General features: G+C 45.2%; 1 protein-coding gene across 1 annotated transcript; it reads left to right on the forward strand.

Annotated features, from left to right (window-relative positions):
• The first annotated feature begins 3,498 nt into the window (after window positions 1-3,498).
• LOC114871770 (homeobox protein OTX2-like) lies at window positions 3,499-17,733 on the forward strand. Its single transcript, XM_029178099.2, has 3 exons — window positions 3,499-3,956; window positions 11,114-11,268; window positions 14,864-17,733. The coding sequence occupies exons 1-3, from the start codon at window positions 3,731-3,733 to the stop codon at window positions 15,575-15,577; spliced, it is 1,095 nt and encodes a 364-aa protein (XP_029033932.1). The 5' UTR covers window positions 3,499-3,730; the 3' UTR covers window positions 15,578-17,733.
• Window positions 17,734-23,591: the final 5,858 nt, after the last annotated feature.

Consider the following 23,591-nt stretch of genomic DNA (forward strand, 5'->3'; position numbering starts at 1 on the left):
TCGCTTCTGAAAAATTGTGCTTTCTTACCATGCAGTGTCAAACGATGGCGTTGTGTTATTTGAAGATCAAGAGGCCGGGTCGATGACTATTCTTCCAGTAATCCAATATGAGATACATATCCAATATCCGGGTATATTCCAATTGCACACACACACACACACAATCACAACACAACATTATTGCGAATTTATTAACAGATATATACGGAAAACTTCGGAGCGCGGAGGACGTTGACACTAACGGGCGGCCATCTTGGATTTTTCGCAACTTCGTTACTTCGAAAATCACGCGTCCCACCTACCACCCCTTCGACTCACAATGGACTGAACCCACTTCGGTTCGCTGTTCCAATTTACACAATTATTGTATTTCGTCGTATTTTATCGTTAATGACGCGTTTCAGGATCCGTTGTTCGCGTAAGAAATGCAAAATTGACGCGTTGATAAAAAAATATTCATATGTAATCGGTTCATAATACGTAATCGGACGATCGCGAGGAGTGGGTGGATGCGCCCATTATGCTCTGATAGATTTTTGCATCTAATCAATATATATCGATGAATTCATGAAAATTATACCTATCACCGTATTCGTTGATCTTTCACGTTCTTTCAGATGGTAATGGGTGTATCGAAATCGTAATAATTCCAGTAAAAATAGTAAAACTCACGGAACCGAACATTTGCTGTGTAAACTAAATGCGCGGCGAGCAATGACTAACGATTTGGCGCCAATATGTCACGTTTTTTGAATTGTTACTTGGAAAAACGATAGTCTTTTTTGCAAGAATTTAAAAACTACTAAAGCATAATTAATTATACGCATACATGATAAAACTATTTTTCCTATAGTATAATTTTTTACTAATTTATTGTTCTATTAGAAGCAGTAATTTACTTGTTAAAAAATATTTTGAACGTTCACTGAATTAGTCCATTGCGCATCAAGTATATTCGCTCGAAAGAAGTTATTTATGAGGAAGTAATTGACGTTCACCGTTTCATCATTAATTTTACCGTAAATTACGCGCGTATTAATCGTGACAAATTTATGAACAACTGATTTTCATGGAAAGGAAGCTTTTAAGAAGGTTCGAACGCGTGTCAGAGATGCTGACAGGTCACAGATCCTCAGGTATACAAGGTATTAGCTATGTGAATTCTCCAAGACCGGTCACCGACACCCTGTAATGTTTACCGTGGTTAGTTAATACCCGGAAGGGCGTTAACAGACAATGCTCCGTTGAATAGCCAGCCGTTTAGGGTTTTTCCAAAGAGAGGTACTTCTGGGACACTGACCGCAGTCTCCCGCAAATCGCAATACTTTTGTGTTGTCCAAGCTTTAAAGAACAATAGGGAGAAAAGAAAGGGTCTATGTAAAGTGTTATTAATTCCTTGATTAGGGCATGCCTGTAGCACAGGTAGAAAACAATAGGGTCTACGTGATCGCTAGCGTTTTCTTAGACAATACATTGAAAAATTATTTTTCAAAATCTACACTACAGGGTTTTTACGTTTAAAAACCGGCTTAGTAGTTTTGTTGTAAATGGAATATTTTTATGCCATGAAATTCCGTCAGACTGTTTAGCTGTAGAAAGAACCTAACATACACGCATACCTCAATCATCCGCAGAATTATCGCGCGATATTTTCTGTATTGCGATGGTTCAGGTATGCAGAAGTAACCATAACATGTGCATCGAGACACGTGTGATGCCCATGCAACTCGTTGCACGAGAGTTCACTATCTCTCACTCAATTTGAGCCTCATCCGGCGTAAGCGGATCGACCAGGCTGGCCTTTTAACGTCGGGATAGTCTCGCCTCTCCAGGCTGTAGAGCATAGACGCCTATAACAAACATTATCCGCCATAATGCCCCCGTGTAAACATACCTACCAACGTGCATCGTCTCCTCTCCTCTCCTCTCCTCTCTACTCTCATCGTGCCATCTTTTTTCCGGACACGTCGCATCTTTGTCCGTTCGTGGTCCGTCGACCGGATAAAAACTTGGATGGTTTGTTTAGCCATTTAGCGTCTAGCGGGAAGTTAAGTTTTTCGGATAAGCCTCCTTTTTAGCATGGTACCCACTTCCCGTTTTTTCCTTCCGGTTTAGCACGCGCCACTACCCTCTTGTTGATTCGCGTCTCAACTTTATACAATTTACTCTGCTGTTAATCTATTTCGAACTTCCAGACAATGTTAACACCTCCCTATCGTATTGTAATCTAATGGGTACTAGAAATTGCAAGATCCTCCCACTCATAAGTGACACAATAGTCAAGGTGTTAATTCGTTTTAGATAATAATAAATGATATTAAAGAGTTTATTTAGATATTTAAATTAGAGATTCCTTATAGATTGATAAAAAAATTTAGCATTGACAAGTTTTTCGAATCTTCATTGGTCGAACGTTGTTCAGTCGTGAAAAGGGTCACCCACGGGTGGCCATTCATACGACTACCCCCCACTTCTAACAGACCCACTGTGAAATCCCCACCCCCGTTTTGGGGAAGGGACCGAGGTAGGGCCTGGAAAACTATTTAGGGATGCCACGGTGGGGGTAGGTCACAGTTTGACCGAATCCCTGCACGAAGCATGAGGTATTGGTGCAGGGTACCACCGGGATCTTTGTTGTAACGTGCGTTAGTACGGCATTAGAGACGGAACGTGCATCCCGGTAGTGCGCTAAAAAGAAAAAAAATTTTTTTTTTCTCTCGACTATTTCGGAGTGCGATTTGCTTTGATTGCAAGCAATACCAAAGACTGAAGGAATATATCTGTGATCGAGTGCTGTGATATACACGTGAAAATGAGACACTTATAGTTTGCAATTTGGATTTATACGAGTGAATGTCTGAGCATTTTGGATATTCTCCCTCATCGTGCAATTTGGTGAGTGACTAGAGTAACAACCCATTTTTTGAAAAATGCAAACCATCTCGCGAAAACAGTTTTTCAGATTGAAAATCATATGAAAAAGAAAAATGGGGATATACGCGTGTTTATCCCGCAGAGAAGCGTCATTCGCAACAATACAGGCGGTTTCTTTCGTGTTGACATCCATTGTGACAAGATTTTTCGGTCACAAAAAAAATGCTAATTTCTCCGTTGTACCTAAAGCGTGTCAACGAGAAGCGTTACCTTTCGTGTCTCACGTTCACGCGCCTTGTACAATGTATCTTGGAACACGAAAGAAAAGTCTAAGCGAATGTTTCCATTGTTGAGAAAAAGTTAGAAATAGAGAAAATTCTGTCCGTAGGAAATTCGAAGGGTCGGTTTGCGGCAATAAAGAGGAATGAGGGGGTAATTACCCCTTTCGGTCGTTCGTCGCTATAACCAATGGTCACTGCAGACATCCAAGCTTACGTTCATTTTAAAAATGGCCGATGTCGATTTTACGCGTAGTCCTAAGTTGTCGATCATTAAACGCCACGTCATAATTGACCTTGCCGTAAAGTAATCAAGCGTAACGGGGTTACGATAATGGTTACAGGTGCCGGAGTACAAAGGGTACGATCATAGAGGAGAAGGCAACGCGACAGTGTCGTCGGCGGAGCAGGCGTCAAAAGTGTCGGAGGTCAACAGGAAGCTATTCTCGCAGTCGAGCGAGAACAATCATCGGGAGGAGAACAGCTGGTGGGCGGCGGAGGCGGGCGTAGGTCAAGAGATAAGGGAGCGTGATAAGGGCGCAGCGGTGGCGGGTGAGCTGGCTTGCCTCGCGGATTACATGGCGGGGTACTTGAAGGCGGCGGGCGCCACTTGCGCCCCGACCGGAAGTCCTCAGTACCATCCCCACAGTCATCCGGCGATGGGTGTTGGTACTCACCCCCATCCACATTCTCACCCGCACCCGGGGGCACCTCACCCCGGGCTACCTTCACCCTTCGCCCTCGCTACTCACGGTCATCCGCATCCCCATCCACTGGAGCACGGACTCGCGGCTTTTCCGCAAGGTTAGTCTAAAAACCATTAGTACAACTTTTCTTTTTTCTTTCACATTTCAACCCTTTCACCGAGTACAGCTTAGACTGGATGTCCTTTTTCTGTATGATAAAACATGCGTCTATTAATTTTCTTTTATAATGCTAATAATTAGTCACGAAGTAACGTTGCAGATTATCCTTTTCTTGTCGTATAAATCATTTAAGGCTTACGATGGATAAGGTTGCAAAGGGTAGCGACAGTTTCATGTAAGTGGAAGTGTTGAGGAGAAATCGTGAGGTGGCGGTAGCTGTCGCTGGAGGATCTTTGTTGAAAATTTATTGTTCCTCGTTGTTATACTTTTCATACTTTAATCTGATTAACGAATAAATATAAGATCAATAATTTATATTTAATAACAGCACATAATAAAGTAGAGTGGAAACGTTTATCACTGATTCGACTGTTTAATGAGAACATACATATTTCACATGGATTAAGCAAAACGAACGTAAGCGTTTAAGTTCTCTTTGAATTGTTTCTTCTTCAAGTTTCTGTAGATGTTTAAAGGAAAATATTCTATCAATCACGAGTGAAAGCTTGATAGGATTAAATGGTGATTCGATTGATTTATTTGAAAGTCGTTAATACAAACGTGTAAGCTTTCGATCTAATTGTTTAGGGATGATGTACGTCTCTTATATTTCATGAATTACTACACGATACGTTATCTCTGTTGTTAAAGTATTTGCCTTGTCCGCCATACTAGCTCTTATTGATTGTCATGCAAATCGATGCATCGACTGAAGCCATACCAAGTCGAAGCAAACCCGGGGCTTCTTAACTATAGTCAGCCTGTATCATTCTCTGGCAGGCGTTCCAGTGCATTTCTTCTTCTCGATGTTACCTTCGCAGAATTTTTTTTCACTTCAAAATTCCTCATACATAATGAAACTATTTAGAATATCAGAAAACTTTTTTTAGCATCTAAAAATATTCAATTTTTCACATTGTTTTTGTAATACTACAAGGTGTGTCCTCAAAAATTTGAGCCCCTGATTAGTCGTTGCGATATCTGTCCGGTAATATGAATTATAAATAGTATTACTACATTCTTTGCATAGCTTTGCATATTTATTACTAAATATCTGTTTTCGCGAAACAACAAAATATGTTCATTATCCTTGAGACGCTGAAACATCTGCGAACTTTAAAACTTGCAGCAAAAAAAAACCAATGTTAGTTGTAGCAGCTGGTGTATCGGTTGAAAACAAATTAAATTCATAGGAAATTACTCGGAATTACTGTGGTAATTGACCGTATAACTTTTCAAGCGCTCAGACTTCAGTATTCGCAAAGGGAGAGAATGGGAAGTTAGAAGATAGAGAGAAGTATCGATGGGAAGGAGTAGAAATATTTTATTATTTTCTTCTTCTTTCACGCTTTCGTGCACACGTTCGTGCACACGTCAAAATCATACGTGTCGAAGCGTGGTACGCGTATCTTTCCTTTCTTCGTCGGTTTTCGCGGTTTGAAAAGGTCCGGGAGAAAGAGAAGGAAGAAAAAGGTGAAAGAGCGTAGAGAGAGAGAGTGGAGTAGTTGCAAGAGGGTGTAGGAGGAAGGGGCTGGAATGCCCCAGCGAAGAAGAGTAGAGAGAACCATGAGAGTAAGCCGCTTATCAGGGTGGCAGCAGGCAGTATAGGTCCAACCAACGCAGATAGGTGGGTTTCCATGGAAACACGGATCTGTCCGTTGGGTCCCTACGTACCCACGTCCAGCCGTCTATCCGTTGTAGGCGTATCCGCTACACGAAAAGCCGTGGAACGAGAGAGGAACGAATCGAGTGTTTCTCTGCCTCCAGCAAGAGGCAGCCCCGGAGGATGGAAGAGTCCTGGATACGAAACGCAACACGCGAGACAGCGAGGAAAGATCAAGCCGGTGAACGGGGATCTTGCTTTTATCGTTCGTTTACCGAGTAAACGCGATGCTCTCCTAGCCTCGTTCGTTGAATTTCAATTATTTCTACTTTTATCCAAGTCCACCCGACGACGCTTTTATTCCTGGGAATATACGATGTTTTAACCCCTCGTCTTAGTTCGTAAGTTCGCGCGAAAGCTGACGTATCGCGTCGCGTGCGAGTAAAGAGATAGTCCGTGTCGACTGTCGCGAGTGATTCGTCCCGTCGTACGTCAGTATTTATTTTATTACACAACCCTCGGGACGCGCTTGGCGCTGGCAAGAGAAAAAAACAGAAAGGTCGTAGGTTTGGACGAAGGGTGCGAGAAAAGATAGGAAGGGGTGCGGAATACGTTGTCGTTAACGCGACCGAGGTTTCTCCCCGATGTTCAGGGACACTGGCAGCAGCCAGCGGGTAGGTATATACGTGGGAATCGCGTCACATGCCTCTCCCTTTTACTCGTTCGACGACTACTATTTGTTGTCACAGAGAAATTGCCCGTCCACTTAACTTCCTCCGCCTCCCGGTGGGATCGCGATGCGTAAACAGACATCCACGCCTTTGATTTTTATTTCATATCGGGGGACAGACGAAGGGTAACACAGTAATTACCCGGACAACTGTTTCTTCTCGATTATGCTCCTCTTTCCATTCAGCGCATTTACTGGCATGTTAATAACCGTACTCTGGTGTTGATAATTAAGAACCGAACGCAAAAAAGTATTACACTAGCTGTTGGGAAAGATAATTGGAATCGGCTCTTAATTAGAGGACCGGTAATCGGCGCCATAAATTTCATCAAAAAATAACGAAAGAAAGAAAATTCTGACTAAAATGAGGGAGGTTAATAATTTGAAATTATTAAACTTATTAGTCGAATAAAACTTTTCAATAGTTCTTTAAGGTAAAATTGATTTTAAACATTTATAGTCGGATAAAGGCGGCGGGGTCGTTTGTCAGAAGGGAAGTTGTCGGTTCGATAGAATTCCAATCACTCAATTAGGCGTCAGGTTAAGGGTGGCACGTGCTACCGCACGTGTGCTCATCGTCGTTACCAAGTGGCCACAAAATATCGGGCCAAACAAGCACGCGCGAAAGCACCAGGGAGAAATCTTAGTCGAAATCGCAATAGGAACGACTCGGACCGATCGACGTGCGACGCGTGTCACGAGTAAATTGAGTAGGTGGGCTGTGTCCTCGAAAGAGGGATCCAAATACAGGTCCGCTCCCTAATTGCAGGATAAACACTCGACTCTGAGTGAAATATCACGTAAGATATCGATACTTTAACCTCTTTCCTGCCGTTCGCTCTCATTTTTCTCCAACTTGTTTCCATCCGCTGTGAGAAACGTTTAATTTCTTTTTCATCGAGGTACATCCTTTGAAAAAGGTTGCGCGTTTGATTTCTGATTCTTGTATCCTATTTGTGATACAATTTGCAGCTTTTAGAGGTAGTAGCTATGTTACACAAGGTGGGTGGATCAGGGGCCATCGAAGAGGAAGCGAAGGAAAAAGGCGTCGGTTAGAGGACGGTAACACGAAGCTTATCCGATTATTGTCCCCGGATGTGTGTATTGGTATTTCGTTACTTACTTATGTTCCTCTTTGCTAGATTACCAGGCAAGAACGGATAGATTCGAAGGCCATACGAGTTTCTCTCGGCTCGTTCTGTGTCACAAATTCGTACAGTTTTTACCGATGCACCTGCTTCCTTCTCAAATTCACAGTTTTTTTCGTTAGTTTAGTCCATTGTCTGAAAAAGAAATCTCGAAATATTCAGGATTCTTTAAAAAGGTATTCACTGGGTTATATTAGGGATTAAATGAGTTATATAAACTATGTGCGTGAGTCTATCGATCTCACCTTGACCGGATAAGGATTCGAAAAATAATTTATCGAGTCGTTTCGAGCGGCACTTGCAACAGCCACAAAAATGCATTGGTTAGGAGCATTCTTGTCATCGATTGGCAATGTACTCGCGGTTTTATGCAGCAATTTCATCGGAGGTCAAGCTGTAAACGCAAAGTCGACCGAAATGTTTTCGTAGCTGATGGCCTTTTAGAATTCCCTGTCCCATCGACAGCGGCACGTGCTATCATCCCACGGTTTCCCCATGAATAATCCGTCCCTCCGCCTACGTTCTTCGCCGTCTACCAGCCTATTCGCGTTTTAGCTTTTAATTAATTTTCGATTTTCTTCGCGAATATCGTCATCCTTGATCTTTGTCGCTGGCAGCTCGACTACCGTCGGCCTCTTGTATTCTATGAATACAGAAGTAACCCGAGTTTTCTCTTGCAAAACCCCGATTATTCTTCAACTTCACGGTATTACTATGGAAAAAGTAATTTATGATTCAATCTATGCGACTCGAGCGTTTCGATGAATGGTGAGAATTAATTTATCGCGTAATTACGACTGCTTTTTATATCCCGACTCACACGGTAATTGCTATTAATTTGTATCTTTTAATTCGACGAGCTACTCGAATTAAAATTCCTTCGCGTTATCTCAGTTATTTATTATTCGAGACTGCAACAAACGTTGCGAGGCGGCTGTACACGTTGCTCAGGCAATATATCACCGCCAGCACATTTTTAGATCGCTGTGTAGATAAATAAGCACCAGTCGTATAATTCATACTGCAGAAACTCTGCGTTAAAGATTTAGTATGACGATTGATTAACCCTTACAATCCAATACTTTCCACAATCAACAGAAATTTCGTTTACACTTTTTCCAGTTTTGTACTAACAATACGATTGCATCGCAATCAATTAATCCCTTCTATCATCTTGCCTTAAAGGCGCCACTTGGACGAGAACTCGAACGAAAGAAATAAGCCAGTGTGAAATTTCGTTAGCAGTCCATTGACTTTCAGAGATTCCATTCCAGTCGGTAGGTCGAAACACGAAAGCCCGCTCGCGGAAGGGAGATAGGGAAGAATCCAATAAACAGAAAACGAATTTGCTATTAGGGTCGCGTCTGATCTCGTTGCGGGCCAATGAGGCAAAGCAACCCTTATATCAACCCCCGGTTTCGTCTCGCGCTGACGATAATAAATCGAATCATACTTCAGGACTCAGCGGGTGTTTGCCGTCCCATTAGGGGTTGCTTAGCTGTAGCCGACTTTTTCGTCGAATCGACGCATACGAATTGATCGTTCCCTTTGTTTGAAAACTTTTTATGAAAAGTTTCAAGACTAGAACCACTATTTATAAAAATTTGTTGAAATTACTGTTGAAACCCTTATTGGAATCTACAAGAGAAACTTGTCCCGAAACCGTAATCGTTTCTCAGTAGGTCATCGCTTGAATCGTGAACAGTTATTTCTAGAACGCAACGGTTCGAATGGGTGACCGGCGATTCTCGAAAATCTGCTGGTATCGCAGAATTCGAGCAAACGAAGGGCTTTTCCTCGCGCCCACTCGACGCGGACCTGGTGGAAGCAGCCGGAAGACCATAATCGGAATTCCATTGTCTCGTTCGTTGGATAAGGGCCTGGCTTTCACAGGGGCCGATGTATAGCCGGCAAAGGCAGTCGTTAACGGTAGCGCCAACGCCCACTCGACAATCAAGCATCCTCTCTCGCATGGATCCTCCTCTCGTGTTCCTCTTTCCTTTCCCTGCTCGCAGCCACCGTACCCACCGCGTAACACTCAAGATACGGATCATAGATTCAATGATCGCGGGCGTGCCGTGGCCGACGGTAGCCGAGCAGCGTGGAATTTTACATTGTGCCAGGCTGCAATCTGCCTGGAGGATCTCTACCTGGGCTATACCACGCCGATAGCCCACTCGACCAGTTCGTTAGCCAACGATCGGACGTATGCATCATCGTCATCGTCGTCATCCTTTGCCTCCGCGTTCTTTCTTACCTACCGTTCTTAGCTTCGAGGGAACCGTTTCAGAAGCCACCACAAGAGATACGACTCGATACGAAGATGGAGGACGATCGTGACTCTCGCGGACCACTCCTCTCTCTCTCTCTCTCTTTCAATTTCAATACGTTTCATCGACGATTGTACTGCTGCTTCTTTTTACCTTTTTCCAATCAGTTATCTTCATAATTGTCATTTTTAACACTGTTCCATGGACAGAGGGATTTGAAAGAAGGAGAAGTAATATATAAGAATCGTACAATGTCTTCTATGTTCGGTTGCTTTCTCCTCTCCTCGTAAACCACTCTGGTTGCTTTTAATTCCTCTCCCTTCTTCTTCTTTCTTCGCCTTTCTTGCTGCTCCTGTTTGCTCGCTGAACCTACACGTCGCTTTCTCTTTTTATATCATATCCTGGGGACTCGATCGACTCGCCGTCTTGGAACAACGGTGAACAAAGGTCGGGATAAACTCCTGAGTTTATCCGCGAGGAAAGTGTCTCGTTCGAGAATTTTTCCTCTCCATAATCGCATGATTCATCGGATCTTAATCAACTCAATTATTAACTTCAAACGCATAACAGTCGTTCGAAACACAAACGTATGATTCGTGTATTTCTTATTTACATCGATCGCATACGCGACTAAATGCGTTAAGATACTCCTGTTTCATGGATCGCGTAGCAGCGAAACGTTCAGGCTGGTATCCACCATTCCTTTCGCGACTTTACGATCGAGCTTCCAACCGGGAGACACTGGCGAGGCGCAGTTTTCCAGGCTCTTCTTTTTATTGGTCGGAGCATTGTACGTTGGCGTGTTGGATAGCAGCATCGTTTCCAGAGGCAGCTGGGAACGAACCGCGACTTTGGTCCTCTGGATGGTCGTGTATTCCGGGGTGTACCCCTCCTCACCCTGCGCCGACTCTTTCTCTCTTCCTCTCGCTCCATCGTTCTGGCTTGTCCCCCGGTTCTCCTACCTTCCCTCCACCCACCCCCTGTGACCCCCCTCATAAGCGGATTACGTGGGTCCCGAAACGAGCCAAGCGAGGCTCGATGGCACGAGGAAGGTAGAGGAGGGTGTGGGTCATAGTGGGGAACTGTTCAAAATTACGCTATCGCGACCTCGCAACGCTTACACCCCTCTATACCACCCCCTTTTCCATCCTCTGTTCCGATGCCTTACCCTTCTCGAGTCGAACCAGGACTTCGACTCGTCTTCCTCCTTTCGACTGGCACGTTTTCGATGCGTCTTTCTTGCAACAGACCCTCGAGAACATCCTTCGAATGGTGCCGAAATAAAAAGCTTGCGGCTTTGATTATTCTTTGTTTTAATTTCGCTTTGCTTATTTCGTGTTTCAGGAATGAATCAGCGCAAACAGCGCCGCGAGAGGACAACGTTTACCAGAGCGCAATTGGACGTTCTCGAGGGACTTTTCACGAAAACGAGGTATCCCGATATCTTTATGCGAGAGGAGGTCGCATTGAAGATTAATCTGCCCGAATCACGAGTTCAGGTAAATGGATTTTCATTTCGAAGCATTCTCGAGGGTCAAAACACGATCGTGCTCTATTTCTCTCCCTCGATACTTTACTCTATTTTCTATCGATATTCCTGAAAAACGTAACGCTGCTGCGGCGTGGTTCGGCGGTAGCGGGGTAGCGAAAAGGGTGGCTATCGGTGAATGTATCGTCGAAATCAATTTCGCGGATTCGAGAAGCTCGTGGTATGTAATATGTAGAGGGAGTCGCAATCTCGACGGACGACGGTGACGAGTAAGAGAGAAAGAGAGAAAGAGGGAAGAAGGAGAGCAGAGTTTCGTGCTTCGGCAAGCGTGTACGAGATTTAAGGTATTTACACAACTCGGTGTCGCGCTCCGCGTCCCTCCGCTTTCGCCATTGTTCCCAGCTCCTGGCTATACATTGATAGATGCGTCGACGAGCTCGTTGACGCTTTTATTGCGGTCCTCGTAACATCTTTATTTCGTCCCGGGGTGTCCCGAAGTCACGATCGTGACGAGAATTTTCAACTCCGCGAATCCCCTACCAGTATCGTAATCCTCTATCAGCCAGGACGCGTTCTTCGCTCAACGATGGGAACGCGAAATCAGACTTCGTATACGTCCGCATTGATTGCAAGAGCAGTTTCTTATTAACACTTTAACTGGGTTACCTTGGTTAACCCGTAGTCGACGGAGTAGTCGTTTTATAATAGAGCCTCTCATGGTCGTACCAGGTATCCAGTGTTAATCTGCTGAAAATCGTCGAAGCAGTTTGAAAGTTAAAAGGACGGTACAGTAAAACTCCATTAATTTCCATGTCCCTCTTGAACGGTACACCTCTCAGAAGTAGTACCTTGAAAAAACCTGTCAGCTATAACATGCAATAAAGTTATCAGCCCCTCGCCGGCTTTCAACGCGTCCGAAGACCAGTGGCTTGAAATTTTCAACGGATAGCGCGTGTCTAAGCGGTATTTAAGCTAAACGGACAGAAATAGCGCGAACAAACCGAGACACCTCGTGGTAGATGATGGTCGATCGTTGTCGCCATCGCGGAGAATATAGGACAAAGCGAGGAAATTCCGCCCAACGGAGTTTCCACGCGAAGTTAAGCCTCCCTTCTCGGTGAATGGAGGCGCAACTGCAAAAGGGTACAACACACGTACGTATAGCACACGTGTGCACGTTGCGATGTACATTGTAGAGGCGTACCCACGTGAACGAATAATATGAACCGAGGGGGTGCAGGGAGCGACACGGGGGGATACGTGGATCTAAAAGTTTCCAAGGGAGAAGGAGAGGGCAGAGGTGTGTGTGTGTATAGGTAGGTGGAACACAGAAGCACGATGTATAAAGCACAACATATATAGTTGATTTGTTCCTGGATTATAGCCCTTCGTTCTATCTCGCTCGCGAGTTTCTATACGCGAGAGAACGACACAGCTGCGCGCGATGTTTGCTACGTTTCAATGCGCCAGCTCGTTCGTTCGTCGTTTACGATCGAGGAACGCGTCGAAACGTTATTTCTTTGATAGAGAAAAAGATTGGAGAAAGAAAAAATAGGCACGAGAAAGTCGGCAATATCGACCAAGAAAAGCCATCCAATGTTTTCTTCGCGAACAGGTTTGCCACGCATATTTATTCCACTTGAATTCTTCTCGACGACAAACTCGATTACCCCTAAACGCACGCGTATCTGGATTCATAAACGGCGTATAAATTATCCCAATCGATATCGTCAACGTTCTCGTACGGATAAAATTGAAGATATTGTTACGAGACTGAATCGATTCTTATCGATCGTGAAATAAGCGCTGCACGGTTACTTTTGACCCGCGACTGACAATCGTGTCACCCATATATAGGAATCCATCACTCATATTATTAGGAATTCTTTGACCTACCTAATTGGAAATACTCGTATTAGATACTTGAAATTATGGACAAAAATATAATGAAGTATTTTAAAGATAACATACATAAGATTTGTGAAGACAAAAGTAATACTTAATGAAATTTTCAACGGCTTTAGCGTGGCAGTCAAAGCGTTAAACTATGTCTTAGCACTTTGACACCTCGAAACGGCAAACATTCAGTCCGTTTGCATTCTACGTCCCTGTGGACTCGTGTCGTGTATAGAAAGATCTCGCGCGAGATCGTATTAATAGTGCAAATAAGAAAATATATTGATCATAACGAAACGTCAACGCAGCTGCTGCAACCCGTGGCCAATGGGTTGGTTTTCCGCGTCGGACGCCAACCAGATGGTGATGCAATTTACACCTAGCCATCGATACACACGAGTAAAACTCGCTGTGGTCGCCCCCGGGGGTTTCCGGATGGCACCACGGCCCGTTTGGTTGGTTTTTGGGGTAGCTACCACCTCGGCTTGTGTGTTGTTCCTCACGGGGGGTGTCGTTGTGCAAACACTGAACTGTAATGGGCGTTTTCTCTCTCTTTCTCTTCAGGATCGTTCCTCTTTTGCGGTTGACACGCAATATTCGCGCTTCACGCGTTTACGATCTTCGCACCCCGTCCTCGAGTGATCTGTTTGCAAAGCGACGATTTGCCTATCGGTTCGAGAGCAAGGAAACTGAGCAAACGTGTAATAGTTGCAAATCGATCGCTAAACTTTGATACCTACGATTTCGGCTCGACTCGGTTTTGTCGTTAATTCTCAGATTTCGTCGCGCGTATATCTACGTGGTAAGCCGTGACTTTTTAATCCCTTCGACGAGATCACGCTTCATCGCATTTGGAAAGAGTTTTACCCGCGTCGAGTGCTCGCGCCGTTCCTCTTTCGTTGTCGATTCGACCGACCAATACGAGATTCATACCGACTGAAAATCCCGTCTATATTCGCTTGGACGATTCGCGCTCTTCGCAACAACTGTTACAATGCCGTCGATAATAACAACAATGAGTACGGGTCTTGCTTTTAAAGGCAGGCATAGATTCATAGGATCGCACCCCTGGCCACATTGTGTGCCGGGATTACAGAGGATCCGCGAGGGGGAGTGAAAGGCCTCGGCCGGGGGATGCTTTTTGTCCTTCTTCTGTCCCTCGTTCGTGAAGGATGAGAGAAAGAGAGAGAATGAGAGAGAGAAAAATGATGGTTCCTTGCTCGTGTTTGTTGTTACGTTCGCGTTACGACACGGACGGCGTTCTTGGTGCGGGTAACCCCATAGATAACCCGCGGGAACAGACGCTACACGAGCGCGCACCACACACGGTTGGAAAGCGGGTCTAGTCGCTACGCTGGGCTCTGTGATTCGCGCATGCGTTAACAACAGATCCCTAGGGACACACCGACACACGGGCAAGAGGCGTGCTCCTATACGAAACCCTCTGAACCATCTCCCCCTCTCTCGGCTTCGTTGTTATTGTTGCGATTTAATGAAATGTTACGGTCGTCCGCCCGCGATTACTTTCCCATTGCACCGATTAACTCCCCATTGGCTGCGTCCCTCCTGACGGGACACCACCTTTTCTTCTCGACGATCCCTCGGGCGATGCTTTTTCCGCGAAACCTCGCTACCTTCCCCGCCAAAGACTCCTCTCCGCGTTGCTAATTACTTTACTAAAGCTGACCGATCTTTCGTTTGCCGCGCAGGTATGGTTCAAGAACCGTCGAGCAAAGTGCAGACAACAACTGCAACAACAGCAGCAGCAGCAACAGCAACAACAGCAAACCTCGCCGTCGAAAGGGTCGCCGAGATCGAGCCAGGCGCAAAGCAACGGGAACAACGGAAGCAAAATGTCGAGCAGCACGTCCGCGACGCCCAGCAGACGCTCTTCGCCGGTTTCTCCACCACGCGGCAAAGAAGCACCGGGCCCCAATTCGCCTCTGCTGTCGACAACGTCAACGTACCCGCGTCTCGGTGTGACGCCGACCGGCGGAAGCGGCGCGAACAGCGCCCTTACAACCCCGTCGCCGCCGTTGACCCCAGGTTCCAGCCAGCTACCGCCGTCCTCTTATCCGCCCCCCATGAACCAGATTCATCACGGCGAGTATGGTTTCGCTTGGAGTTCAGCGTCGCCCGGCTCGGTGAACCCGAGCCAATGTTACGCCGGGCAGACCTACAACGCCTACCAGAACCCGTACACCAACGGCGATTATTATCAGACCCAGATCTCGCACATGCACCACAGCCCGCAAGGGAACTACCATCACCCGCAGTATCATCACAACATGACGCTAACATCCTCGATGTCACACCTGACCAGCCATCATCTGAATCCAACAGGTACGAACGATATGGCCACATCCCCGTCCGACTCGGACGGCTACATATTGCCCGATCAAAAGTACCAAACGATGGTATAGCGGTCCACCAGGTCCTCCGGGATCTTTCAGCGTGGCCAGGAGAGCACAACCGCGGCCGGATCCTCCGCGGCTTACAACTGGCGTTTGTCCTCCGCGCCATCGTGCCCCGAGATCAGCGGTAGCATCGATTCCGACGATAATTGAGTTGGCATACAAACTCGGACGCTTTTCGTATCGGTTCGACGAGAAATTTTTTAGTGAACTGTGCAAGGATTCCAGATTCTCTGAGATGAAACAGCGAATCGTGTGGCGTTTAATTCCGCCAATGTTCGTAGACATTGCTCTTTGCGCGGTAACGATTGATATAATCGATGGTAACCGATTATTTCTTATGGATAACGTGCAACGCATCGTTCGATGAAATGTTCGCGATTTCAAGTTTCGTACGGTGAACATAGGTGATCAATTCCCGGTGAAACATTCAAATCGAGAACTATTTTATGTCGCAGGATAGGCGGTTCGAGAACGCGTCGTAAATAAAGAGCGTTTAGAGGATTAATAAACAGTTTCTTCTTTGTTCACGGCACGTTTCTCGTTCGTCTTGATCGCCTCCAACGCGATGCATTCACGCTCGATCTGAAAACACGTAAATACGAAGGGAAACATTTAGTAAGCATTTTCAATTGAAAAGATAAAAAAAAAATTAAAAAACATTTCGCATTTCACGACTAGTTTCGGGTGATTCGTCGACGAACGATTTGATCCGAGTGCTATTATTTAGCGAAAAATTCCTTTCCTTTTGCTTTCATTTAGAATTGACGCGCGACAATGCTTTCCCGTATTTCTGTTTTCTTTTCAGTCTTCCCTTCCATTCGATTCGCAATTATTTCGCGATCTCTCCGCGAAAAGGGTCCGGTGATAGGTGACGTCGCGCCGCGATCGATCACGATACAGTCACCACCGTGACCGACTTCCTGTCTCACAGATATCGCTTCGATCGAACCTAAAAGACAATCGAAAAAGAAAAGAGAAAAGGTGTAGGTATTCGACAAGCGTAGTCGTTCAAACGACCATATATAACCCGTCCAACGAGACGAGTCGGTAAACGCACGCAAATTCGCGTGTTCGATGCAGGGCCGACACGCAATTATTTTCAGTTCTTCAAACGCTTCGTTCAACGTCTATTTATCGTGGGTCGGCCCTGCGTCGTGCACGCGAATTTAAATGCATTCACTGATTCGTCTCTTTGAACGGACTATAGTATCAACCGCGAGGGTGCATTATTTCTTCCTTCTTTCTCATTTTTTCTTGGTCGTCGGTGGTCAACGAATTTTAGTTTCTGAAAAATGAAGAGACTCGTCGATGATACAAAGCTTGATCGTACAATTTTATCCACGAGAATCCGCGAGTAATTATCCGTTTTACGACGTTTCAATTTAATTTTCCTGAAAGCGGATCGACGAGTACTCATCACTGCCGTCATTAATTTTAGTATTATCGTTACGATCTTTATTCTTACGATTAACACTGTAATTGATAATCATTCATATCAAGTACGGCCAGTAGCCGGACGATTGTGTAAATAGCGAAAGCAAAACAGTGTGTTTGTACGAATGCGTGAGAACTGAATGATCCACGAGCCATTTTGGCGAAACCGCGATCAACAACGTGGTGAATTCTTCCTGAAAGATTGCGCGGACGAGTTACAACGTTCTCGGACGCTCCATACACCACGAATATTCTTTCTTTCTTCCTTTCTTTCGTGGCGGGGTATCAAGCTTTGCTCGTGTCGCGACTTAATCCGCGGGCAAAATAATAATTTCGGCAGCAGCTTTCGAACGAAACCAGTTTCGCTATCTTAATATGAGTGTTCGGGTAAAACGGATTGCAAAGGAAAGCAGCGTGTCGAAGGACGTAATACGTAATCGTGAGTGTATATTTCGTGTATACAACCCTAATGTATATTATTGTGGATTAGAGAATAAACTCAAGTTCAAGATATCAGTAACGTAAACGATAGCAAATGATCGTGTAAACCGTAATGATTATTGTGCGCACATAGACGTTAAGCTACTTTGTAATAATATGACGCAAAAAATGTACATAATTATCATAACTTGTAAGATACACGATTGGATTCTATCATGTGAGAAGAAGATCTTCCTACGTCAAAAATAAAACATCGCATATTATTAATAAATCAGTTTGTCCATTCATTGTTTTTTTCTTCTTTCGTTTTTAGTTCACCGAAATGTATCAAATGGAAACAATTATTAATTTTCAGATGAAGCCTAATTAACGGGAACGTTGAAACGTTATTGAACTCGTCTTATTTCGTTTCGGCGAAATAACGAGGCTTATATTGTAGATCGTGGCCTGCTATTAAATCACATTGATGTTCGCAAGATCACGCCGCCGCAGGCTGTAATTTTGCTAATGCACTCGAAATTAATTAACATTAAAGCGTCCCATTATTCGAGGGCGGTCTCGCGTATCGATCTCGAACCGTTAAAAGCCATATTAATTACAGACTCGTGGTCACCGTAATCGCTGGCTGCAATTTGCGTACGTGCTTTCCTTGCTTCGCGTTATCCTGTTTTCCGCGAAATTAAAAAACATTTCACGAGTAAAATGAACGAACCAATTTACATCAACGTTTCACGCTTTTTTCCCTTCCTCTTGTTCCAATTTGTAGCGTACTCTTCCAGATAATTAAAGGAATCATTATACCTGAATTGGAACTTTTCTCGCTGACATTTGACTACGTCTCATCGACGAGTTCGCTGATACGCCTCTTTTCTCCCTACTTCTTCTTCTTCTCTATTTCGCAGCATAACCGTCCCCCTCTAACTGCGCGTCCTTATCTCAAACTTTATGCTTCCGATCAAAACGCGTAATTAGTAATTAGCGGATGCACGAGTTTCTCTGCAGCACCGTTTGTTATTGCAAAGTGTTCCCTTTGATACGATCGAGCCCGGCTCTTAGTACAGAAAGGGGAGATGTTAGACAGATATAGAGGACCATCAAGTTCCACGACGGTCCATTAAAGGATCTATAACACAGGTGTACAAGGACATTGCCGTATGCGTGCGTCGGTGTTCGCCGGTGGTTGATAGAGAAGGGTAACGATGACGATGGCGATGGAGATGGTGGTGGGAACGGCGTATCTCCGCAAATGGCCTAAACTCGAGGGGCAAAGAACCCCGTGCAGCAGTCGAAGGCAGCACCGGGCCCGCTTGTGCCAGGCTAATTGGACAGATCAGGTACCTGTCTACCTTTTGACGGCGTAATCCGGCATCCTTTCTAACTCATCAAATTAACGGGCTATAACAAATCGGTCCGGGTCCAACCTAAGTACCTCTACGGGTCCTTTGATGACCCTTCTCGCATAATCGCCGCGCAAATCCTACTCGCGAGTTTCTCTCTTTAAAAGAGGATCCCGTCGATTCGCAGGCAATGCGTACACCAAACGAATTATCCGTATACACCGACTCAAATCCACCGAAAGTTTTCTTGAGCCTCTTACCGGCTACCGGATAGCGTACCAGAAAGCTAGACCGCAAATAATACCACCGATAAAACGATCCTTTAATTTACCTCGTTCAACGATCCTACGCCGGAGATAGGGTTTAGAAGAAGGAACAGTAGGAGCGTTGAAGATTTAAAGCAATATAGATTCTTTTCCCCTTTCAAATAAGTACGGTACAGGTGGATCTGACTTGTTCCATCACGGTTCTTTAGCAAAGCGTTCGCTCGTGTTCACGATTTAAAACGAGGGAGATAAGACACGAGTAATTAACGTTGATTTATGATGTTTCATTCGCTATCAGAGGGAAGAAGAGACGTTTAACGATGCTCGTGAACAAGGTTGGTTTAGCACGATACCTCCTCGAGATATCCCGACGACATTTTAGACGGGTTTGCGAGTGTCAACCGTTCACTTTCATCGTGGCGAAGACAATGGCCTTGAACTTGGCCGAGTGCTGCGGCGAAGAGTTAAAATCGGCTTGCGTTTAGCCGGATCCCATTATAACAACTCGGAGCCGGCCGTAAGCTTCATGGCTTGGTTCCGCTCACTGTGTCACCGGGCTAAGCCCCGACTTACCTACCTATCCTTGCCAACCTCTCGCTCTCTTACCCCTTTTCCTACAGTCTCCCTGTCTATGCCGGTTTAATACTCGCATTATGCCTTACCGATTTGCCACACCTACCGAAAAACTCGTCGGACGATCGTCGCACGGAAGCGTTTCCGAATATCGGAGGCTTCACCAGAATTTCTATCCGGTGTTACTTGGGACACCCTCGAACAGATTTGAAGGATAACGATTATGGTACTGTTTTCATTCAACAGATTTTTCAGCATTTGATATTTTTGAAACACAGGAGGCAAAGGGGAAATACGTTCACTGCAATTTATGTCTACGTTCCAGTTGATCCAGAATGACAAGAGAGGAAAAAAAGTCCATGTGACCTCCATTTTATTGTTTACGCGCATTAGATTTTTCACCTGCGCCTCGTTCTCGCGTCGAAACATCGACGAAGTAAATCATGCCATTATGCAGGTAGCTCGCGAAAAGTTTCCCGCTAAATATCCGACAACTTCATTTACAGGTGCCTTGTCGTATTTCAGTCGCTCCTGGGTGTCGAGTGACGGCGAACCGTATAAATAATGCACCGATGAGAATCGGTTTAATAATTTCGCGCGAATTTATTCATTAATTCGAATATCTCTCGCTGCGACAAATACTTGGACGACTTGAAAATCCCTGCACGGATTTTCCATGGAAAACGGTTGCGATTATCACGATTTCTCGTGAAATTAAGTGTAATAAATGGTGAGTTCAGAATTTTTTCGGTAATACTGCAAGCATATTCCTCGGCGTAATTATACCACCGATAGAAAGTTAATTTATGCGTACTGAAACGAAGGATCGAAGTATCGGAGCGGAGATTTAGCAACGCGAAGAGGATAAAGTTGGCCGATGAAATTTTCGCGAACGCCTGGAAGGGAATTCTTTCTCGATTGGCAATATCCGTAACGAGAGAGAATGGCGAAGGGAGTGGTGGATGATCGAAAGAATGGAAAGACGAGGGGGTAGGTGTAGAAGAGGGTTAGAAGGAGGGTCGGGGAGGATCGGGCTGGGATCAAAGAGGCCAGCTCGCGCTCCCGTAACTAGATTTCCCGTTCCCACTTTGAGGATTGCTTAATGCTCTATAAGCGGCCGTTTTAAACTCAATGAAATCGAATCAGCGACGAATCGAGATCGCGCCGCGCTGCAAATTCAATTGGAGACAGTTCTGCTAGTTGCTTCGCGTCCCGACTTCTACGCGCTTTGATCTTTTTCCACGCGTTCGAATCGGTCCGCGAGTTAGCGAGATATTCCTGATGCGTCATACTTTAATCGACCCAGCTATCGTTTTAATTAGCGCGATTGCTGACGCCAGTCGCCACGCACTCTAATTTGCATACGTCTCTTGTTGTGCTCCCACCTTGACGATCGATTGAGTTTCTTACTTGTTTTCCTCCTGTTCTCTTCGTATCATAAAATACACCTTTTTACAAACTGCATAATAACATTACGATGATCATATTTATGTTTTCTATAACTCATAATTTGTCATCTCTTTATCCTTTCGTACTTTGTTTCTATAATAAGAATAATAAGTCCGCGCTACATACATATGCAGTTATATAAAATTAATCTCCTAATACTTTCTGTGAAAAGCTCTTGCGATAACTTAGTGTAATGACGTTGCGTTGACAATCAACAGATTATGAAGCATCATAGCGATGAATAGGATAGTTGATAGCTTTAATGTGTTATTTGGCTGAAAATTGAAGCGACGCATCCAGGAGGAAGAAAATTCACCCGGGTCTTCCGCAACGATTCCTTTCAATGCAGTTCTCGATTTCTATGCTCGATGAATTCTCGAAAGTAGGAAGTCGATTCGCGCAACAAAGTCGAGGCTGGGAGGATCTTTTTTAACCTCTAGTCGCGGCTCTTTCGACCCAATTACGATCGGCGATCAGGCAGAGGGATCAGAAGCTCCGGCAGGAAGTCAAGGGGCGCGAACGCATTGTTAAGCTCCCTCTGTCCAAACATTCGGCTCGGCTCACGAGTAACCAACACACCTATTTCCCTTGTCTATTCGTCTCCCTCTATTTCCTCTTTCTCTACACGCCTTTCTCTCGTTCTCTGATCGTGCCACCCTCGGTAGCCAGCGCGAGAACCGTCCGCAGGTAATCCTAAAAAATGGACCGTCGGTTTCCGCCGCCATAGGCTATACAGCACACGTGGAGATTCCTTCGTCACTCATTCACACACGCACAGACGGACAGCCCAGAGCCACCAGTTCCTGTCGACTTCCTACTCGAGAAAAGATATCTATGAGACGAACGTTCGATATCGTTGGACAGAAACCATTCAGCCGGATAAAATGATATACGAGCTGCTAATTAATCGCGCGCCGTAAATCACGATAATGATCTTTTAACGATTTCGAGGGAGGATAGCTACTGATCTTTCAACGCTCGTAATTAACCCTTTCGCTACGGAAGATAGGAAAACAATTACTCGACAGTAATTTCTTCATTTTTTGCTGTCATTTATCTACATCATTCTTTTTATTATCTAAACGATGTACATGAAAGTAGACACGACGAATAATACGGCACAAAGCACCGGATTAGCCGAGCTGTAGAGGCAAAGGGTTAAACGCTTTCGTTTCCGCAAAAATATCCTACCCAAAAACGTATCTTCAGCTTTGCCGGAGAAATTACCAGGGTCGTTCAATATTTTCGCTGTTTTTTAAGAGCGCAAAGTCGAGCGAGAAGTTCGCGTCGGCGGAATATCTCTGGAAAAGGTACTTCACCCTCCAGCGAGCGAACCTTTCCCATTTTAAAGAACCCGGGGGCAGTTCTCGGCGCAGCTAGCAGAAAGGACCGTGTACGTGTAACGCGGTTGCACGGGAGAGGAGAGAGGAGAGAAGAGAGAAAATAAAAATGGAAAGAGTCTTTGGAAGCAAACGAGAGACAGAGAAAAGAGGGAAAAGATCAAAGATGGAGGGAGAGAGAAGAGAACTCTTCTCGGGCAAAGGATCTTCCCGTGCACGAGAAGAGAGAGCCGGGAGAGAGGGTCCTATAAATAATTAGCGAGGAGTCGCTCTCCGCTCGGCGGGCGTAAGCCGCTTACAACCCCCGTTCACCCTGCTCCTCGCCGAGCACCCACTATTCCCCGTAGCCCGTAGCCCCTTGCTCTCGCTTAGACTACCTTCCCTCGGTTCTCCACCGCCCGATTGCTCGCGACCACCACCCTCTGCCTCCTCCACCTCCACCTTTGCTTCTTCTCCCGGTGCTCCCTCAGTTTCTCTCCGCAACCGTAGATATTCCGGCCAGCCTCCCTTCTCGCCCTTCAACCTGCCAACCCTTCGTCAAGGGCTACCGTTTCTTCGACCTCTGTCCCGCAACAACATACTTGCGATGTTTGAAAAAATCAAACCGCTTCAATTATGGGAAGGTTTACGAATTTCAACCACTTAAGCATACTTTAACCCCCTTAAAGATGCGCCTCACGAATTGGTCGAAACCGTCCAGTCCGATTTCAGCAAGATAAGCAGAACTCCTGAATAAAACTCGAGCCGGATACACGGAGCAGCTTTGAAATTCCAACGACGTCGTTATTTAGTTCGAGTATCATTTCACCGATTCGGTAAGTAGAAATTAAGTTGCTTCGCGACATTACGAATCCTGACGAGATAATTGAGGATCACATGAATTTTCAAATAATTAACAAAGTTGCAGGGGTCCGGTGCGGTTCGTGTAATCCGAAGAAAGATGAAATTAAACAACGTATGCGAGGTAGAGTTAAGCGGACGCGAACACGAACTTTCATCAACCTCATAAAACTATCTTATCCCAACTCGAACATAATTTGGGTCAAAGTTGACCCTGCCACGGCGACGGACGCGGTAAAAACGAAGCCTTAGAACGCGACGATACACGGGGGTCTGAAAAAAAAATCGCGCGGTGATGATTGAACGTTGAAGAGCACCGATCCATTTTGCAGGCTACCGT

Source organism: Osmia bicornis, chromosome 13 (assembly GCF_907164935.1).
Source record: "Osmia bicornis bicornis chromosome 13, iOsmBic2.1, whole genome shotgun sequence".
Lineage (NCBI taxonomy): Eukaryota > Metazoa > Arthropoda > Insecta > Hymenoptera > Megachilidae > Osmia > Osmia bicornis.